The sequence below is a fragment of the Micropterus salmoides genome, unplaced genomic scaffold (assembly GCF_014851395.1).
Source record: "Micropterus salmoides isolate LMB-PRFRI ecotype aquatic unplaced genomic scaffold, ASM1485139v1 Ms_hic_scaffold_3, whole genome shotgun sequence".
In the NCBI taxonomy this organism is placed as follows: Eukaryota; Metazoa; Chordata; class Actinopteri; order Centrarchiformes; family Centrarchidae; genus Micropterus; species Micropterus salmoides.
Genome location: NW_024042261.1, coordinates 16,155,142 through 16,176,352, shown reverse-complemented (window position 1 = coordinate 16,176,352; position 21,211 = coordinate 16,155,142). Strand labels below are relative to the sequence as shown.

Sequence of the window (21,211 nt, the reverse complement as noted above, 5' to 3'; positions counted from 1 at the left end):
TTAAGAAGTAAAGTTTTTAGGATTTAATCATTTTTCTTTTGAACTCATCACCACCGTATCACCAGGAGTCACTTGGGTTTATCTTTTTAATACAGTTTATGGTAGGGATGCTTTAGGGAGGCTGTCTGTGGCAAAAAGAAGCCCATTTTGTGACATAAAAACCTACAAGTCATTTAGACACCAAAATATGTAAAACAAAAAAACAACAGCAACAAAATAAAATTGGGCCCAGGTTTAAAAATACCAAATGGTCCTTGAAGACGACATTTATCAGCGTGTTAACGCTTAATGGTTAAGGTTAACACCTGTGGTTACCACGGCATATTTGTACTCTTAGAGTAGTAGTCTACAGAAAACAGCAATGGTCTTAAGAGTACATAAAACAGCTTGCAAATGCTATTATTTATTTAATATATTTGATATATGACGTGTTAGATAATGCATTTTGTACATGTGAGAAAAGGTTGCTTTCGTCCTTTTGGACAGCTTCATGCACCTGTAACGTTACCGTTACAGTCGCATGTGAAGTGGAGTTTTATTTTGAAATGTTTGACCGTTTGTGCCGGAAATGCCGTTCTAACGTCTCATGGCGGCACACGACAGTACGGGCACCTCTTTTAAACCCCATACCGACAACTCCGTGGAAACAGTCATGAAACCGTTCAGTCACAGCGTGAATTCACCGGTGGATCTCACATGGTATGCGCTCATCCTCTGATCGATAAACTATCGATCCTTCAGAGAAGTCTTCATTTACATGAGTGATAATGTCCATAGTAACAGTGCAGCTCGGTCAGTGTGGTAACCAGGTGGGTCATGAGTTGTTTGACATCATCTGCAACGATGCTCGCGAGGGACAGAGGAAAGAGTACAGCACAGCCAGCTGTGAGCGATTCTTCCACCACACAGCACAAGGAGGTAAGACACCTGTTCTGTAGTCCCCTTTTCTGGATTAGGCTACATACTGGGCACACCTGTTCACCTGTCGTGTCTTCCTGTCCATTATTAACCAGACCTTGTAGCCAGGGCGGTGCTGGTCGACATGGAACCCAAAGTGATCAACCGGAGTATCAGCAGGGCTGCCAAATCTGGCATGTGGCGGTATGGAGAAACTTCACACTTCAGCCAGAAGCAGGGCTCTGGAAACAACTGGGCTAATGGGTAAGGACTGCTAACAAGAGGATCATTTTGGTAATCATGTCATGTCAATCCCAACTCAAGGCCCACTTGAGCGGTTGGTTTGCTCAGTTGATGGATCTCGGTAGCTGTTATGACCTCATCAAAAGCACTTTAAGGGCTTATCAAGATCTATTTTGCCTTTTATGTTAAGTATAACATAATTATCTGGAATTATCTGCAGATCAATTTCTAGATCAATCGAATTATCGATTTGTTTAATAAATGTTTGAAAAACAGTCAGAACCCAAGGTCATCATGTTTTCAGATGTCTTGTCTGGTCGACCAACAGTCCCAAACCCAAAGATTAGAAACGTTTACTATCATTCATGACAAAGAAAAGCATCAAATCCTCACCTTGGAGAGGCTGGAAGCAGCAAAGTTTGTTGCTGGAAAAACAGCTGAGCTCAGAAATGAAGCATTAAGGTTCATTCTTGACCTTAGAAAAAGTAGTTTGGAGGCTGGTAATGAGCTTTTTATGTCACCCTAGGTTCTGTGTCCACGGCCCGCGTCACAGAGACGTGGTGGAGGAGCTGGTGAGGCGGGAGGCGGAGCGTTGTGACAGACTGGCCGGGCTCATGGCCATGATGAGTGTGGCAGGGGGAACGGGATCCGGGGTCGGAACCTACGTCACCCAGTGTCTCCGAGACGTCTACCCCAAGTCCTTCATCCTCAACCACCTCACGTGGCCGTATGGGACTGGGGAGGTACGGACACTGCGGTCAAGTGACTAGTGTTTAATGTTAGTGTAGAATATTGTGTTATTAAACCTCCTCGTCCCGTCCTTTCAGGTGATCGTCCAGAATTACAACTCTGTGCTGACGCTAGCTCATCTCTACCAGCTGTCAGACGCCATCCTGGTGCACGAGAACGACACGGTACACAGGGTTTGCAGCCAGCTGCTCAACATCAAGCACATCTCCTTTGGCGATGTCAACAGGGTTATTGCTCACCAGCTGGGCAGCGTCCTGCAACCCGCCCTCACTGCTGACTCCCACGGAGTCTACAGCAGAAATCCTCTGGGTGAGAGGCCAAGACACACACACATGGCAGGTTTTCCACAGGGCATAGATTTCCTGGAATATCATTGGATTAGTCTATTTACCAACTTTCAAGATGTCACATTTTAGGCATAGAAGGATACAGACACACATACACAGTTATCTTCTTGGGTTACACACACAAGAAAAACGAGTGTAAATTTAGAAAATGAAAGTCACAATGCAAAATTTTTGTTAACTAGCAATACTATCATGAATGCAAATTAGAAATATGACCCATATATTACAATATGGAAACTAATTATTAGGGTGTTAAGCTGTCATCTGGTCAACATGCACTTCCAGTTGGACAGTTTGTGTTTGGTGTTTACTTGGGTGGACACGGTTGGCCCGTTGGTCAATCAAGTTCAAGCCTTCCTCTTTGAGACAAGGTAGCCGCACAGGTAGAAACTGAACTCGGAAAATGCCCTCATTATCTCAGCGTCACATCCATCTGCCACTGATTCAGCCACACCAATAGGTGGAAAGAGAGCAACTACCAACATCATCAGATCAAACCTTCATAGATTCAGTCTTGGCATTGCATGTACTCTTGTCATGTCCTAAACCTAAATGGTAGCACTCTTCTTTAATGTCTCTCAGGTGAGTTGGCAAGCGCCCTTGCATGCCACCCAGAGTACAAGCTGCTCAGTGTGTGTACGATCCCTCAGATACCCAGTTCCTCCATAGCCTACAGCACGTTCAGCTGGCCAGGCCCACTCAGACACCTGCGACAGATGCTCATCTCCAACACCAAGATGGAGGAAGGCAAGCTCTGTCACAATCTCATTGATGCACTTCACTTCAGTTTATTGACAAGATAATGGCATGTTTATTAAGTTATTGTATGGCTTGAAAGTGGAATCGTGCTCGCCTGTAACGAGTCAGAGCACCTCTGAGGGTCCTTGGTGTTTGTCCTGTGTCAGGTATAGACTGGCAGGTGCGTCCACTTGCAGACTCTGAGCGGACCAGGAGCCTCACAGGACCCAGCTTTAACACCTCTCTGGCCAACCTGCTCATACTGAGAGGGAAAGACGTCTTCAGCGCAGAGACAGGTCAGAGAACTGGTTAAAATGTCTGGATTTTTTTGTTAAAATACCTAGACTAACTGGGTCAAATAAAAATTCTTGATTTGTTACACCTGATGAATCCACAACAGTCATAAAGGACATGAACATGATGTGATTCAGAACATGTCTTACAATAGCATCTACAGCTTTCAGTTTTTAATATTTACAACTCTTCAGATGGAGAACAAGGGAATTATGTGAAATATGTTCTGCCCGTAGTTGGCTTTGAGGATGCAGCCCTGTACACCTCCTGGCTCTCATCAGAGGAGGCCTTCCACTTGTGGAAATCCCCAGTGCCTTTTAATAAGTATGAAAAATCTGCCACGCTGGTCAGTAACAGTCAGGCTCTGCTCAGACCTCTGGACAACATGGTGGGAAAAGCCTGGAATATGTTTGCTTCCAGGTGAGTTAGTCCTGTTACTCAGAGAATTGCTTTATTTATATATATATATATATATATACACACACACACGTACCCACTTTTGTTGCTGGTGGTTTAGACATTGATGGCTGTGTGATGTGTTATTTTGAGGGGACAGCAAATTTACGTTATGTAAGCTGTACACTCACTACTTTACATTGTAGAAGTGTAATTTCTTCAGTGTTGTTACTTGGAAAGATACAATCAAATATTTTCAAATATGTGAGGGGTGTACTCACTTTTGTGAGATACTGTATAAATATACATACGTACAGTCCCCTCAAAGTATTGGAACGGTAAGGCAAATTCCTTTGTTTTTGTTGTTCGGCCTCATGTTTGTCGTGTTCTGTCCATAAAGAAAAGTTTAAAACCACATTTAACCATCTGGTTTCTTCAACTTTCACTCAGGAGCAAAAATAAGCTTTTAAAGTGGAAAAGAAACAATGAAACAATGACTTGCCATTTAGTCTTTTTCCTTTCCCATGTTTTCCTCTGTTACAGGGCCTACATCCATCAGTACATTAAATTTGGGATCTCAGAGGAGGATTTTCTAGACAGCTTTACATCTCTTGAGCAAGTCATTTCCAGCTACAGTCAACTGAGCTAGAAACCACTGTTCCTTTGGACCATATGTAGACAAGAGATTACCATTATGTGGGACAACAATGAACATGTAAATAAAACTAATTCCCTGACTTTGACGTCTGCAGTGGAAAGGACTAATGCAATTTCTTTACACCGAAAGTATCACACACAAAATAGGTGCCTTTTTAAAAATTAACTGCTGTTTCCAAGGTCAACAATAATGAATGGACTCAACTTTTAAACAGACGAGAAGCCTCAGACAAATGGACAGGTCAACATTAACAATTCTGCAAACCAAGCATCTCTGCTGAAGATGATCATGTGATGTGATCTAAAGCTCCAGAACGGCTACTAAATGGACGTTGGGGTTGAGATCAACAGGGGCTAATATAGTTTGTGTGAAATGTGAATTTTTAATTAAGCGTGTTCAGCAATTAGGAATAGCAGCACTGCACAAAGAAAAGCAACAAGGGCATCAGTTTACGTACTTTATTGATCATTAATCTTACATAAGTTATCCAAAACTGGCATGATAGGCAGAAAATCAGAGCGCCAGTAAAGAAAGGTCATTGTATCCACAAATGGACCAGCTGGCATGATGACCAACGACGTCGGCCAGCCTACAGACCGCTGTTGCCATATTAATTTAACAGCCAACACCAGTCTGATAAGCTAGCCGATGGGGTGGGAAAGTGGTGACGAGGAGTGTGCCAGCGAGAAGACATAAGGGGACCTCTATCCAGTCCACCGTAATGTGCCAGATATGTTTCAGGTAGAATTTATCCCCAACACAGGGAGGATTTTAGGAGTCAGGAAGGTGTTCCAATAGGAAAGTGTGGCTCAGAAGATCATTCAGATAAAGACCAAAAGGCAAATTTAGCTGCAACCATTGAGACACAATGTAGTAGTTCTTCCAAGAATTACTAAAAGGTAGTAGAATGTATGAGTGCCGAGCTGTTCACTTACCTTAAAGATGATCATTTGAGAGAAAAATATGCATTAGCTCTGGTGTGATGGTTACATAAAAAGAAATGGTTCTTAAACATCACAAGATCACAACAGAGCATATTTGGAAATATTTGAGAACAGGGTTTAAAAGTGAATCTTGTCCTACAAGAGAACACAAAAAAAATGACACTCAGACTTGGAAACAGGTGCCATGATTTACATGTTTTATCCATGATCTGATCCAAGTTTCAACCTAAATGTACAGTATAGAAATGGGACTAGTTAACTAGGCGTACAATGTCACTTTACAAATGATGTCACCTTTTTCTTTTTTTTGTTTTGGTTCAAGATAACTCACGTCCACACAGACCATTAGAATAGAAATACATCTGCGCATACTGTCAAAGATATTTACACAATGTGCAAACCATCAATACCACACTGTTTTAAGTTGATATTGCTTTTTTTCCTCTACCATTTTAAACAGAAATTTCTAGAAACAAAAAAAGACAATTGGTCTTACTGTTTTAACAGGACAAAAACATGAGGAAAATTAAACCCTGAAAAGCAAGACCACCCATCGCAGTTATCATGGCAGCACACTGTACAAACAAATCAAGATCCATACATACATACATGTTACAAAATTAAATAAAAATCAAGTTTATAAGTCAAGAACTATATTCAAAAGGAAGTTAGACCTTCCAGTCTTGCATAAGGCATAGCATCTAATGGGCACTGCCCGTACACAGCAGTCACCACCAAACCGCTGCTTCTGAGGTCAATGAATGGGTTCAATTTACCGTTAAAATAACATGTTAAGACCAGCGTTAGAACCAATCGTACTACACACACCTAGAAAGTTGAGATGAGGGGAAGAACTACAAAACTTGAAGAGGGACAAACAGTAAATAGCACATACATCCTCTCTAAAGCACACACACACCAACAAATAGTGTCTGGTGTTTTGTAACGTTCAGTCTCTGAGAATGGATGGGGGGTGAGGTTTGTTGTTAAGTTGTGAGTGGCTGGGGCTGAGCGGAGGGCTCTCAGCAGCAGCAGAACAAACACAGTCACTTGGATGTTTGCACCGCTTTGTCTCATCATCACTTCGTTTTCTCCTCTGAGTGCCTCTGCTGCTGCAGGCGCTTGGCGTAGCTCTGAGCCATGGAGTTGACGATGGAAATGACAAAGTAGCAGACCATGACCAGCACCACCTTCTCGAACACCCACGACAGCCAGTTCTCATCCTGGAAACCCAAAGTTAGGGTGTACATGCTGTTTATTACCATCATAAAAGCAGACTTTAATATGACAGTTCATGAGCACACAAATCCAGGTATGACAGAGAAAATGTTGGTAATACTGTTGTATGCATCTTGCATACATGACAGCAGTACATGTTGGATGAAACTGGTATTCAAATATAAAGACAAACTTTCCCCATGAGTGTGTGTTTATCAGCAGCCAAAGAACTAAAAACTGATAAAATCCTCCGATATTAGCGTACAAACCTATTTGTATTGGCGCATAAATAAGAAATAGTACAGAATCACTATCAGAATAATTAAAATTGTTTCTTTGTTACATAATTTGTCCACCAGAGAGCACTGACAAGTATATTGTCAACTAAAATGTCTCAGTACATATCTAATAACCATTTTTATAAAAAGGTCCTTAATTTGGTTGTTTTATTATTTTTAAGCTTTCAAATATCGATATTAAACTCAAACTCAAACATCAAGTATCAAATGGGCTATCTTAAAAAAAAAAATCTCCCAACTATGATGTTGCTATTATTTTTTGCTATGGCAGTGTTGAAGTGAAGAAAATTGGGGAAATTTTTTGAAAAAGTTTATGAAACCTTTTTAAGTCTGACAAAAAGCGTACATACATACAGTTGTTAATCTTAAATAAAAACATTTATAAAGCTAGTGAAGATATGGTATTGTTCTTACCGCTGGTGCACTTCCCCCAGCATGGTGCAGCTTGTTCCTCTGTGCTTCCAGGTACTGGCTGAAGGGCTTCTGAAGTGACGGTCCAACTCTGGGCACAGACCTGACATCGCAGCCCCGTCGCATACATCCGCACAGAATGGCAAAGAAAAGAAACAAAAGAGGCAGGGAGGAAGAATGTTAATGCACTTACCCTTTACGCACCCTTCCTTTGACAAGGAGCCCAAAACACTTGCTCCCTATAAGCCGCAAAGAGCAGTTCCTGAAGACTTGTCTTTCCCTGAACACTACCAAAAGGCCCTCATCACTGATCCACCAGTCAACCAGCTGCTGAAGGCCCCATCCTACACGTGTGTCCTGTCTTGCAGCTTCCACGTTCTCTACTTAATGCTGTGAGCAGGAGCAGGCAGCAGAGAGGAGTGAAGCAGAATCTCTTCAGCCCTCCTTTTATACCTCTTAGCTCTCTATAGGCGACTGTGTCAGCCCCTTCAATCAGGAAGTGAGTCGACATGATGTCATCACCTTTACCACCCCTGCTGCCTTCTTGGTGGAAAGACATCTAATCAGGGCGTGCTCATGCCCTTTTTAGGCCGTGTGGATTAGCTCACCAGGGGGCCAATCATAACGGACACCAGTTTATCAGTTCACGTCATATAGAGGCATTGGTGTTGTAGTTCAGCAGTGGCGCAGTTCAAAGTGGTTTCTGCATGACGTGAAACTTATCATTAACATGAAAAGAAAAACATAATGCAGGCTATCCTCAGACACCGCATACCCACATCGTGAATTAAATTCTGTCCCTGTTCAGGACATAAACAAAAACTGAGTGACCCTTTACTAAACAAAACACCTAAAAGGGGAGTGCAGTTTTGACTGACTCATTCTTGATATCGCTCCTACTTTACAACTGCCAAAAAAAACATCCTGTATCAGCACTGAGGCACTGTTTGCACTCATCATAGCGAGTCATCGAGGGAAAGAACCTTGACTTTTATTTCTAATGAATAAATACAATTTTAAAAAACAGGACACTCCAAATATGAGCAAAGTTACTACCTGGACATTACATACATGTAAGTGAAAATTTACCAGCCAATTGAGATTGAGATTGAGATATATATATATATATATATATATATATATATATATATATATATATATATATATATATATATATATATATATATATATATATATATATATATATATATATATATATATATATATATATATACACACACACAAACTTTTTAATGTGAATGGCAAATTTCCTGTACATCTTTAGTTAAAACCAACAAGTCAAGATAAATTGGCTAAATCTGACATTAGTAAAGTAGTCCTACAGAGTTTTGATTGTGTTTCCCACCTCAATGGGGGAAATTTTCTCAGAGCTCAACTTGGTGAGTCAGATCAACATGTTAAGATGGGACCTCATACGCGTGACCACCAGTGCTACACTGATGGATTGCAGTGTGGCGGCGGAGACGGTGGGGGATCTTTGTGTGGAAAATGCATGCACATACCCCCCCCCCAGTCAAAGCATTTATTCATACAGGATCCCCAATCAGTGGTCAAAATGCATCTGAAAATGTTTACAAATGCGTTGCCAACCACAAAATGAGGGGAAAGACAATGACTCCACAAAGTACCTGATTAATGCAGTCTCTCTCTCTCTCTCTCACACACACCCACAGACTTACCCGATGAGCGACACCATTTGCTCCACTATGTGCTTGCTGAAGGTAATGATGACAAATAGTTTCTGTAGGAAAACAAGGGAGAGATAAATAAACCCTTTACTTTCTGATCACATGCAGAGGTATACACATTTTATGATTGACAGACATTTTCTAAAACAGCAAATGCTTTATAACAACAGAAGGAAACAATAAAAAAGTAACAATTAACAAAACAAAAAGAAACACGTAAGACAAACAGATAAATCAATATATAGACATATATTGTGATTTTAAATTTTACAGCTGTGGGAAATTGGGGCCACATCAGCCACAGTCCAAAGACATTATAAAACTCAAACCTGGCGCTAAGCTAAATGTTGGACTGCGGGGGGCTTTGTATGGTTTGCAATCTGCCAAAGGGGGGAGGGGGGGGCACAACCACAATGTGCTTCTCCGGTCCTGAAACTGATCAGCTTTAAAAGAGCATGACACATGGCCCCCTGGACAAAATCAGACAGGATATGACACGTGATGTCCGCAAAAATTAGGGCAAGGAGTTCCCCCTGCAGCCTCTTACCGTCTACTCAATTTCCCTCTTTCATGTCTACTGTCTCATGTCCACTCTACATCCTCTATAACCCCCGCTGCCCTCCGGGCCCCTTTATCTGAAAGGTCTCTAGAGTGCTCACTGACTGGTACCACCAAGAGATGGATAGGTTTAGTTTGTTAAGCCACTCAGCGACTCACCGACAGACAGACAGCCTCTTCTAGTATACGCTTATATTAGTCACTGATGTGGCAGACTCAACAATACGCTCCAAATTCTTGTTAAAGACTTCTTAAAAGCTTCCCTCGTTTCATCTGGAGCCTGTTTATATGGTCTGGATTGCATCGCAAAGCTAAAACCAGAATAAGGAACCCCCCAAAAGACCAGAGCGCCACCAGAAAGAGTCAAGAAGTGCCCAATTAGAACTTTCTCACAGTCACCAACTCATAATCTAAGCACTTGGTTTAATCTCATCTCTCCCACACGTTTTGAGGTTGTGGGGACTGATTTAGTGAAGTCAGCATTGCATACCTAATTTTCTTAAGAGTGGATTTTTTTGAGATGCATTTTTCAATGTGGACAGAATTGTGATGACACGAAACTACAGTTGAGTCATATTCGAAGCAAAGATGCTGCAAGTATGGTATGCGGCTGTATGGTTTGTGTTAAGAATGGAAAAACCTGGTATTATTTTAGGTGATCTGTTCTAACCACCACTTTTAGTTATGCTACCGACCTGTATATGCATCTTGATGATGGCTTTCCCAATTAGAGTTGCGCCAAAGAAGGTCCAGAAGGGAACCATAAAGTGACCGCAAGTTATACCAGCCAGATCAAAGAGAGGATTGGGGATCTGAAACACACACACACACACACACACACACACGGTCAGATAATATTACTCAAAGTCTTATCAATTACCCTGACAGGTTACAGGTTCATTTCCTACTGTGTTCATTAGCATCCACAGGGACAAATGAGGAAAGACACTTTAATCTTTTATCATACATGTATAAAAATTGCGGGGACATTATAAACAACCTCAATTAAATAAACTTACAGAGGCACAAGCCAAGATCCCAAAAAATCCCACTTTCTGCACCATGTGCTGGACTCCCAGTTTAGCTCTTGTGACAAAATCCTGCAAACAGATTAAAAAAAAAAAAAGAAGAAGAATTTAACACACACATTACTGCTGTAATACCTATACGAATGGGTAGGATTTTCAAAATGTGACTTTCATGACCCATAGTTTGTAAAACCACACTGCAACACAAATTTAAAAACACATGGGTGTCTCTAAACACGTCACCCTATTATTCTTTTCTTAAAGTCACACTCTGTACTTTCTGCTGATGTGTGGTTTTTAAACCAAACACCAGTGTCTGCAATGTTATTACACAAAATGAGGTGCAAGAAAAGGGGGGGGGGGTGTACCATCATAATATATCTGCTAGTTCTGAGAAACATACGATTATTTTTTTCCCCCTTGATGACTTGGGTGGTGTTACAACTGAAACCTGTGTGGTACAAAAGTGCTGAGAATCTTCGGTTCCATCTCCATCCTTGTGGGGGGTGAAAGGTCTGTGGTAAACAAGATCACAGCCGATGCAGGAGGGAGATTAAGAGGCAGTCTCAGAAGCTGGCATCGTGTCAATGTCGATATTGGAAGCAATTTAAATTTCAGTTGAGCCTTAAGTCCTCACAATTAAAGTTTTCATCTTCAAATTAATTTTAGTTAATGTCAGTTACTTTTATAGTCAATATTTGTGGTGCCTGTTTTTATTCAGAATTTAGTTTTCCTCATGTAGATAAATTACAGAAAAAAATCCAGCCTTGAGATTTACAAAATAAAATAAAAAAATGACGTTCTGATTAGTTTTTTCATTTTTGTTTTAAATTTATCTCATCCCTTTCCAGCGATGCCAAGTCATTTTAGTCCAATGAAGTCTATGTCAGTAAAAAATAATCATCATTAGTTTAATGAACTGATAATTATTGTAAAAATTCAATTAAAATAAATCTCATATTTTGTAAATGCTTTTCTCTTTTTGTCTACTGCAATTCTTCACACTTTTTTCATTTTTATCATGACTTAAGGATACGGACTAACAGGTTTTTACATCTCTAAGTGCTGTACTTCTCTTTTAACATATTTGGTGTGATATTCATTCCCCCTGAATCATGTGGTGTTCTTGGGATCTAAACAACAGTGCATCTGACTCGCCTGTGAGATTGTTGCTTAGAAAACATAAATGCACATGTGGATACATCCTGAATGCATTCCCATGATGAAAGACATGTGACAGGAGGCACCTTCACCCATTCAGCTGAGACCCAGTGAAGTGAGAATAGGTGATGGAGACAATGTACACAATGTCTCTGTTCTGCTGACTCAACATCTGAGCTCAGCCGTCTGTAGTCATGTGAACTTAGTTCCTGACTGTCATTCAAATTAGAGACCGGTGAAAAGAGAGAAAGAGGGAGTGAAGGAGGGAGGCAGAGAGAGCAAAGCCCGAGGGATGATTAAAGGGGGAGCTGTGCTCAGGGTGACTCACCCACGAAAAGGCAGATTTACTGGAAGTGTAAGGAGGGAGGGGCTTCATTGAAGTCACATGGCATATTAAGACCAATCACAGGACAGTGGCTCTATGGTCAGTTGTGCATTATAAAGATGAGGCCAAAGCAGATATGATCATATCATGGCAAAGTGTCAACACCTATGTGAATATGAAAACTAATAGAGGGATGGATACTTCAATATAATTCAGTGTAACTGCTGTGTGGAAAGCATTGGGTTGAGTCTGGGCAACCTTTTATGCTAATTATAACTAATTTAGGGATTTTTTTCCTTTTACATATATGCTGTTCTTGTGCACTTTCGAAATTCTTGAACTGAATGAAGTGAAGAATGACACACCACACGTTAAAGGTGTCACCTTCTGACATGTCAAATCAAAAGAAAAGTACATCTGGGCTGGGTAATGCTTTTTAAATCTTCGTGCAATGTATTCTTTGTATTTATGTGCCCATGTATATGACCTGGAAATGACCATGACAATGGTTCTTATAATAGATGTGTACATGTGTGAAACTCTGACCTGAGCGCCTTCGGCCTGCTCCAACATCTCCTCAAACTCCTCATAGTCTTCATCCTCTGGATCAGCTCCTGACTGACGAGCCGCTCTGGCCATGAAATATGGAGGCAGCTCCCCGATGGCCGTGCCTGCCCCCTACACCAACACAATTTATAAATGTTCCATGTCAGCATTTGCTTATTTCTTTCCCACATTCACACATCGGCGACTATTCGCGCCACCATGAACTTTTGCAATTACATGCAACTGCTTTGTGTAAAGTAATGCTAATTTTAAGATACAAGAGGAGCTTTTATAAGTTCTGTAAGCATTAAAACTTTTTAGCCCGGCCATAAAACATGCTGAAATGAGGGAGTCACAATTCTTGGAACAATTTCCAGCTGCCACAATCGAAACCCACTGCTGGCAATGACAAACATTGCCATTTTTTCCAGTCTGGATCACTGTATTGTCTCTTTATTCAAACTACTACTCACCCACATGCATGCCTCCAGGCGGACCTTTGACATGATTGAGAAGAGGGAGATGCTTCCCTCCACCCCTCCACCTTGGGGACAGACAAGCTGGTCTGGGTACGGAGGCTCTGGGAAGTCTGTGGAGCCGCACTCGTATGCTGCCAGGGTTACTGATGCTATGTGAGGACCCTGAGAGAGAGTTAGGACAGATGGATAGGATGAGCTGCGTTAATGGACTGGAAACCACTAGGACACTCAGTGTACTGGCACATTCAATCATTTTGTCCAATGTGTGCCATGAAACACTTGTGCCTATGTGATGTGATTGAAAATGTGGAAAATACTGTAGCTTGGGGGAGCTGAGCAATGGGACACTGAATACACACATAATCTGCAATGGTCACGGGTAAAAAGATATTTTAGATTCAGATATAGTTACTAGTTTCAGTCTGTCTCAACATCTTGAATATTCTCAACAGCAGCAGGAATTTTAAAATGGAGAATAGTTTAAATGTTGCTAATACCATTTGTCATTATTTACATGACAGTTTTTAGGTACACCTAGCTAAAACTGATGCAGTCTACTCCAACAGTCCTGTAATAAATCATCCCTTTGTGAAGGTTATAATTCACTTTTTTGGATTTTGGAGGCTCTAGTGTGTGGCGCTGTTGGATTATATTGGAATGCGAGGTGTTTCCAATATTTAGTCTACACTCACTGATATAAACACTGTTAGAAAACACTTCTCAGTACACTCAACAGCACCGCAATCTGCAGCCTCCAAAATGATCGCAAAGCTGAATCAACACCTCTCTAAAACAGTTTCAACAAAAACTGATAACCTTCCTAAAGGTTTTATCTACTGCATGGCTGTTGTATTAGATTGGGGTCATTTTAGCTGACTGTATGTATGTATGTATGTATTAACTGTGGAACTTTTAAGAATGGTGTAAAGTTATTTTGCACAGCCCTACATAAGTACGCGTGTTAAATTTAACCTGTTGTTGCATGGTTAAACACAGCTCGTGCACTAACAGACTCATCTGCCCACAGGTACAAACACACAACAGTAGCTGAGTCACACAGTCTCTCTGACAGGTAGGTATGTCATCATTTAGCATTGTATAGACGTCTGGTTAGGCCGAGCCACCTGGCCTCAATAACACTTGGCCCACCTGTAACTACAACACAGCTCTTCCATTATGCCTCCTTAAGGTGATACAGGCAACACGGACAGTAGATTGACAGCTCACAATGAGTCTGGGTTGACTGCTCCCCCATACTAACTCACCACCCCACCCTGAGTATGAGCACACAGGAGGCTTCTTCAGTTTACAAAACACAGTCTGTTTCAAACCATACACAACTTCACTTAACGGCGTTTTTCATGACACGACAAGTCAGTGTTAAGAAAAACCTCAGCCGTGATTCAAACTCTGAAACCGAAATTCGGATAGACTCATTTGACAGGCAATGCAGCGGCCCTGTGGTGAACGTCTTCGTTCACTAAAGTCAGCAAAGCAGAACTCTCGAAATACAGGGCAGATAAACCATGTCTTGGCTAAGCAACTATTCAGCAAGTGGATTTCATCAAGTACCCGTCAAATGAAAAAGAATTACAAATCACATTGACTTAAGAACACAATTACTGCTGAAGCTTGAAACTGCAAAGCACATTACAACCCAGATTACCAAAGTGTTGAATGGAACCAACAACATAGAGATAGTTTTTTTCTGTTCTCACCAGAAATGGGTGTAAATTTGTCAAGGTTATTGTGAAGGTGACCCAACAGGAAGGGCAATAGTGTCATCAAAATGGCTTATCCTCTTAGCAGCGTGAATGAGCTTAGGAAATTTGTGAGCAATCTGCTTTGTCAGTTTGACCTGTGGATGGCGCAAGACGAAAGTTCTTGGGTGTGGTTCCCGTGTATCACAAAAACTGTTGTGATTAATGCTCTAGGGATCATGAACAACCCCTGCAAATTTCATGGCAATCCAATGCTCACTTTTCAAAATACCGTTAGTGGCACGCAGTTACCAAAACTAAGAACCATGCTCTGGGCATCGAACAAAATTCATGATAAAGTGAGCAGTAATGGTCCAGATATCTTGTTCTAAACCAAAAGAGATGGCTGAAGAAATGGCTGGATTGACCAGAGTGGTCTAATCTACAACATCAACATCATCTCCCATGATTACAGGGGTGCAAACTGAAAGAATCAAAACAGCCAAATCTACATGTAAAAGCAACATTATATGAGCTCTTGTTTTAACTACATTATAATGACTAGTATCCAGTGCTTAGATGCAGGGCAGTGACCTCTAAAAAAACCATGATGAATCATAAGATCATACTGGTGAGTGAATCCCCTTTCCCAGGAGCAAACTGATCTCATCCTCTCTATGGAGCTGTCTATTAATGCTTCAGACTAGAGGTAAATTCACAGTTTTTCTTTAAAACTTGACACCGGCAGTTTCCTGCCTATGGCTGACATTAACCCTGAGTAGGCAGTAGTGATAGCAGCTGTTGCACCGTGAACACAAACTATGGTTTAGTGAACCGGGAAACAGGAAATAGTCTCCTTATGAGCAAAGGGCTTACATCATGTGGCATCATGGTACAGAAGGATTTTAGTTTTCTGTGAAAAATTAGAGATGGTCACAGGAGTTTTGGGACACTCAGCATGGTGCTCTTGATGCATATGCTCAGGATATGCAGTGAGATTCACACAAAGGGGGAACACTGATAGGTTGATAGACTGTTTCACTTCATGTTTCAACTTTTGTATAGACAAAAATATTCTCATCAGAAAGGTATGCTGTTTCCTTAATACCCACACACTGGATTAACAGCTCCCTTAAGGCCCTTTGGAATAAGTAACAAGCCCTTATGGCACGGCATAGTGAGGGGTTAAGTGGTTATAAGTGGATTTTAAATGGAAGCTAGAGGAAGGCAAAGGCTCCTACAATAGGATGTTGGAATATAAACTAAAGGGGAATGAGATAAAGGATGCCAGGATTGCCAGCTTTGGGCAGATGGCAGAAGATGTAACAGAGAGGAACTGGGAAAAGACAAGTGAGAGTAGTCCTCAACCTCTGCAAAAGCATTGCCCCACAGCTACAACTCCTTGAACATGCTGTTGAAACTAATCCTATCTCTAGTCAATTAATAATGTAAAGTTAATGAATATTCAAAGCAACACATTCTAGCTGTCAGGCCACTAGAACCACCTCCAACGGCAGAGGTGAGACATGTTACGATCTTTCTAAATTTCAAGATTGCCGCTTCTGCTGTAATATGAAGGAGAAAAAGAAAACATAGTGTAGACTGAAAATAGGAGCCATTCAGATATTGAGGACTATTGTCTAGACATTGTTTCTGATTATATTTTGATTTTATCCAATTTTAATTTTAATAATCTCCAAGTGTGCAATGTCACGTTAAGAAGTAAGGACTTTAAGTACAGTAAGGACTGTACCTTATCAGATGAGCCTCCAGATGGCCATCAAATGTTTAAAGGACACAAAGGGATGAGGTTTTCAAAAAGTGGCTTTTAAAATAGTCTCTACTGCAATAGCAAAAGCTGGTAATTGAAAAAGAAAATGAAGGAAAACTGTCTTAACAGATGCCAGATGCAATGACGGTGCCTACTCATAGAAAAAAACCTCCCTCACACAGAGAGGAGAGAGAGATAATGTCCCACCTTCCCAGTATTATGACAGATACACTAAGGCTTTGTTCAGACTGCAGACAAATCAAATTTGTTTCTCAAATCAGATCTTTAAGACTAACAATTAAGGCACTGTTATTTGCACGTGATCAGATCGGATTTGTGTGTCCAGACATCACCAACCTATCTGCATGGGTTGTAGTGGTAAGGACACAGGCGTCAGTAACAATGTAAGCTGTGTGGCACATTATGAGTAACGCAAAAGATACTTTGAAATTCCACTTAAGAGGCCAGAGCATCCGGACTGAGATGCATTTGTAGAAATCCGATGTCAAAGTGAATTGCATTTCAAACCTCCTCCACATGAAGACTGGATCGATATGCAAAAATCGTATTTCATGTGTTTTTTGTTTCTCCACGCTTTCTATCAGTCTGTATTTGGGCTGGAACAAGGCTAAAGAAACACAAGAGTGCACACATGTACACACACAATACACCGTTTGAGCCACTGTTACTATTGCGACACTGTTGAACACAGTATATACAGTAAATGAAGACTAAGACAGTTAAACCACTCAAAACACGCAGTGAGCTGTAAAGCATTAGTTGAACGAGTGTACATCAACTCTGAAAAACAGGAAGGTCAGTTACATCTTTTCCCATGATTTCATTACGATGGAAATAACTGACTCAGCTGGCCCACATCTGCACATGTTCTACAGAACAGAAGCCACATCATCATCTTAAAGCGGACTATGGTGCAGCATTTCTTCCTCTCTTTCATTTTGCTATGTTCTCCTTTTTACCACAACCAAGACAAATGGCACATTTTAGTGACTCAGGCATACAGTCATTCTGTGACTGCCTATCAGGGAAAAGCTACACTTAACTTTTGGTTAGACAGACGGGTGACAAAATGGAACGAGTTTGAAGAAGCAGAAGACAATGAATAATGGAGAATGACGCCACTTGCTGGCAATTACAGGGATAGCAACACTGGGAACTAAAGAAAAAGAGTTTCATGTCATTTATGCAAGTATATAAAGAAGAAAAAAGCTTGCAGGTAATTTGATGGAATTTACATCTGAACAAAAAAACAGCCTGCATATAATAATAATGATGAGTTACCAGTTTCTCTTTATAGCCACTATCATTTTGCAGCCGTTTGACTGTTGAGATATGGGTTGCGTGTGGGCCAGCTGAGTCAGAGTCAGTCAAAACATATTGACGATTAGATCTGAATGTGGTTTAAAATGAAATTCTCATGCATTTATTGTGTCTGTTTTGTGAAGCTCCACTATTTTGTGTGCACGGGTGGGCGACTGAATGACTTTAACACTGAGACATTTCCAGCTACTTTTTTCTGCTATTACAATTACAGGCCGCTCATTCAAATGGAATTTCAAGACGCCCAACTAGGGAACATTTGCTTCAACATTATGCTCAAGTTGAGTTCAAATTTATTTAGCGCACCACAGTACGTAGCTTCAAATTTTACAATGATGTGTTAATTATTCTATTTCCTCAATTGGGGCTTTTGCTATGTTGCTCATTTTGAGCCTCAGCTGTCCTCAGGGTGAGGTGGCTGACTCCTGTTTGAATATATTTACAAATAAAGATGTTGCATGTGCATTTTTACTGTCACTGTTGGCAAGTGTCTCTGTGTTCTGCACTAAACCAGTTCAAGAACTAGTTTGTACACTTTTGCCAAACCATTAAAAAAACTTGTTCTCTTACCAGATAGAGGAGGAAGGTGTGCAGGCCAGTCCCAAGGCCTACTGAGGACAGGATCCCAAGTCCTACCCAGTAGGCACACCATAGGAACTTCTTCTCCAGGTACTCAACATACTTAAGTGAAGAAAGTCAAATAAAACAGATTAGAAGGCAGGGGACACAGGAAATGCTATATTTATTACTGATAATTGCAATGCACTTAAATTCCAACAAGAGAACCTTCTCAGTTGTAGTCATAGTATGATGATGACCAAAAGAAAATATATCTATCTCACATCTTTAATTTAATTAGTATTAACATTTAAAAAAATTTATTTGTTCTTTCATCTCATCGTATACTTTAAATTACCAGTAGTGGGTTTAACTGTTTAGATATAGATTGGTGATGCTTCCCTGAACTGTAAGAGACAATTGCACAGAGGAATTTGTAAACAAAACTCTCAGCCAACGGACTATATGATCAAGGGTTGCTTGACAACAGTGCAGACCTCATTATCTCCCAACATAAGCTTTCCTCTAAGAAGGTTTTTAGGTGGAGTGACTTATCATTAACCTTTAAACATGCTGGTGATGGAGCAATGGTGTTGATTATTAACAAAAATAAAAAAAAACCAAAATCAGTCAAGCCTTACATGTTGGTGTGCTCCCTCAGTGGAGTAGGCAATGGAGAACATAGAACATAACACCAAAACCAAAAACACTGTGCCCCGTTGCTGCCAAAGCCTGAAAGGGAATACAAGAAAACAAAATATCAATGAAAAAAATTCCAAACACACAAAATGAAAAATAAATGTATGGCTGTTAAATTTGATTGGAGGAGCCTGACATCACAAACATCCAGCTCCCTATATAGGGGAATCACCTAGTGCGTCACTGCATTTCCCCCAAAAAATGTTAATGTCTTCGATCCGTCTATAGTATAAAAGTATGCTCACTATAAGCTTCATAACTCCAGCTTCTCAGGGACAGAGAAATTACTAATTAGAGAGAAATACAATGTCACAAGAAAAACAAATAGGACAAAAGGTCACAAGCTTGGGTAAGCACAGATCTCCTGGCAAAAGCAGTGCACCAACAAAGGCAGACTGGAAAAACCTAACACCTTACTTAAATGTCCACTCCTTTAGCTTGATCAGGGTCTCCAGGAGGAAGTAATGAAGCGTGGTGACAGGTCTCCTCCATACCACTAGAGACAGGCGGTCCTCCTTATCTTTCTGCCGCCGCTCTCTCACCGAGGAGTCTGGAGAACAAATACAATTGCAATCACCCTGACATACTGTAATACTTGTATCTACATCAATTATTGCACCCTGATGAAATGGTAACGCTAAGCACATGATACATCAACGAGTCTGGGTCTGTTCTTGTTCTGTTGTTTGTAACACCGGAGGCAACCTAAAATAAGCCACCTTGAGGCTTTTCATGACTCATTCAAAACCATTTGGTGGCACTTATCATTCTGTACCATCAGATGTTACACAACTTTACTGGGGCACTTCTTATAGGAGTGTTAACTTCTCTACTGCACTTTGTCATACAGATGAAAGTTTACCAAAACTGACCTGTAGACCTGCCATTCTGCTTGTCTTTAGCTCCTGCACGTTTCTGAGGCTGTTCACAGCTCGCTCCATTGGCTGCCATGTCAATCAAGATTTAGTAGGTCAGGCAGTCTAAGGACGAAAGAGAGAATGACAAGTTGGTGTCTCACGTTCAACAGCTGCTTATTCAGCTTTCCACTGCCCGCGAGAATATGACAGACACGGCGGCCAGTCATAAAATACATACCAGAGACTATTAAGCAATAAAATATCAGCCTGGTAATGTGAACATGTTGCAACAAGCCGGCTGACATTCAAATTACATGATGCTTACAGAGAGAAAATAGCATTTAAAGCAACAAGGCGAAGACGAAAATGTCACCGACTGCCTCACGTACAGTTAACTCAAATAACAGTCGGTGTGTAGGTCAATTTGTAATAAGATATGATGCCAAATACGTGCACATCATCCTCCTCCACATGCTAACCGGTTAGCCAACCTGTTTAGCAAGGGACGTTGGCAATCTCTATATCAAAATAAGGGTTTTAAAAACAATAACGAGTCGCCTTACTTGTGGGGAAGTGTGTAAAAATGTTCCTTGCCGTTGCGCTGTAACAGTAATGAGAAAAGACACACCACATAGAAGGGAAACCGAGCGATGTTTGGTAAAATTAAATGAGTCGTACCCCTTTCCAGTCCTCTTTACCCGGAAATAAACGCTGGGCGTGTCAAAGTAAACTACTGCTGTTCAGCCTTGAATCATTTTCTTCAAACAAGTTTGTTTATAACCTGGAATGGTGAAATATTCATTTGTATGAACATGGAAACATGACACAGCATACATATATAATTATATTACCTTCAGGTTCCAGTTTAATGGTTCAACCCATAAACAAGATATCTTTATTGTGAAATTTTAAGCGAAGAAGTATTTCCGTAAAGTGTGTCTTTTGGTCCAATCAGAGGTTGCCAGATTTGCCAACAATTGCAATACAGCAACTAACCTTGGACTTTCCATACTTCTTTATTTTACCAGACACTTACAACAGACGTTTACCTCTTTATGGAAATATCGTATCCTGCATTTTATGGCAATATTAAGGGGCGTGGGAACATAATAGCTAAGAGTTAAAGGGGCAATAGGTTCATTTCAAGTTTGAGTCATGTTGTCTAACAGCTCCCAAGTCAATTCCTAAAATTGTTGCTCAGTCCATTTCTGCCTTTATGTCCATCAGGGGTGATCCCTTAAATAATTATTTACCTCACACAGTTAAGGGAGCAACAACCAATAC

General features: G+C 40.8%; 2 protein-coding genes across 4 annotated transcripts; one reads left to right on the top strand and one right to left on the bottom strand.

Moving 5' to 3' along the window:
- The first annotated feature begins 574 nt into the window (after positions 1-574).
- tubd1 (tubulin, delta 1) lies at positions 575-4,423 on the top strand. The gene is made up of 8 exons (XM_038692612.1): positions 575-918; positions 1,014-1,161; positions 1,667-1,883; positions 1,968-2,199; positions 2,820-2,984; positions 3,143-3,271; positions 3,506-3,689; positions 4,209-4,423. The coding sequence occupies exons 1-8, from the start codon at positions 768-770 to the stop codon at positions 4,312-4,314; spliced, it is 1,332 nt and encodes a 443-aa protein (XP_038548540.1). The 5' UTR covers positions 575-767; the 3' UTR covers positions 4,315-4,423.
- Positions 4,424-5,442: 1,019 nt separating this feature from the next.
- Positions 5,443-20,647, bottom strand: vmp1 (vacuole membrane protein 1). 3 transcript variants are annotated; one of them, XM_038692613.1, is made up of 12 exons: positions 20,491-20,647; positions 19,943-20,050; positions 19,488-19,620; positions 19,013-19,103; positions 18,384-18,494; positions 12,996-13,163; positions 12,523-12,654; positions 10,482-10,562; positions 10,158-10,274; positions 8,896-8,957; positions 7,199-7,298; positions 5,443-6,490 (listed from the first exon to the last, which is right to left on the bottom strand). In XM_038692613.1, exons 2-12 carry the CDS (start codon positions 20,019-20,021, stop codon positions 6,347-6,349), a joined length of 1,218 nt encoding a protein of 405 aa, XP_038548541.1. In that variant the 5' UTR covers positions 20,022-20,050; positions 20,491-20,647; the 3' UTR covers positions 5,443-6,346. The 3 variants fall into 3 exon arrangements, with proteins under 3 accessions (XP_038548541.1, XP_038548542.1, XP_038548543.1); XM_038692614.1 differs by having other exon boundaries at positions 20,606-20,642; XM_038692615.1 differs by lacking the exon at positions 20,491-20,647 and adding an exon at positions 20,166-20,184.
- Between the last annotated feature and the right edge of the window lie 564 nt (positions 20,648-21,211).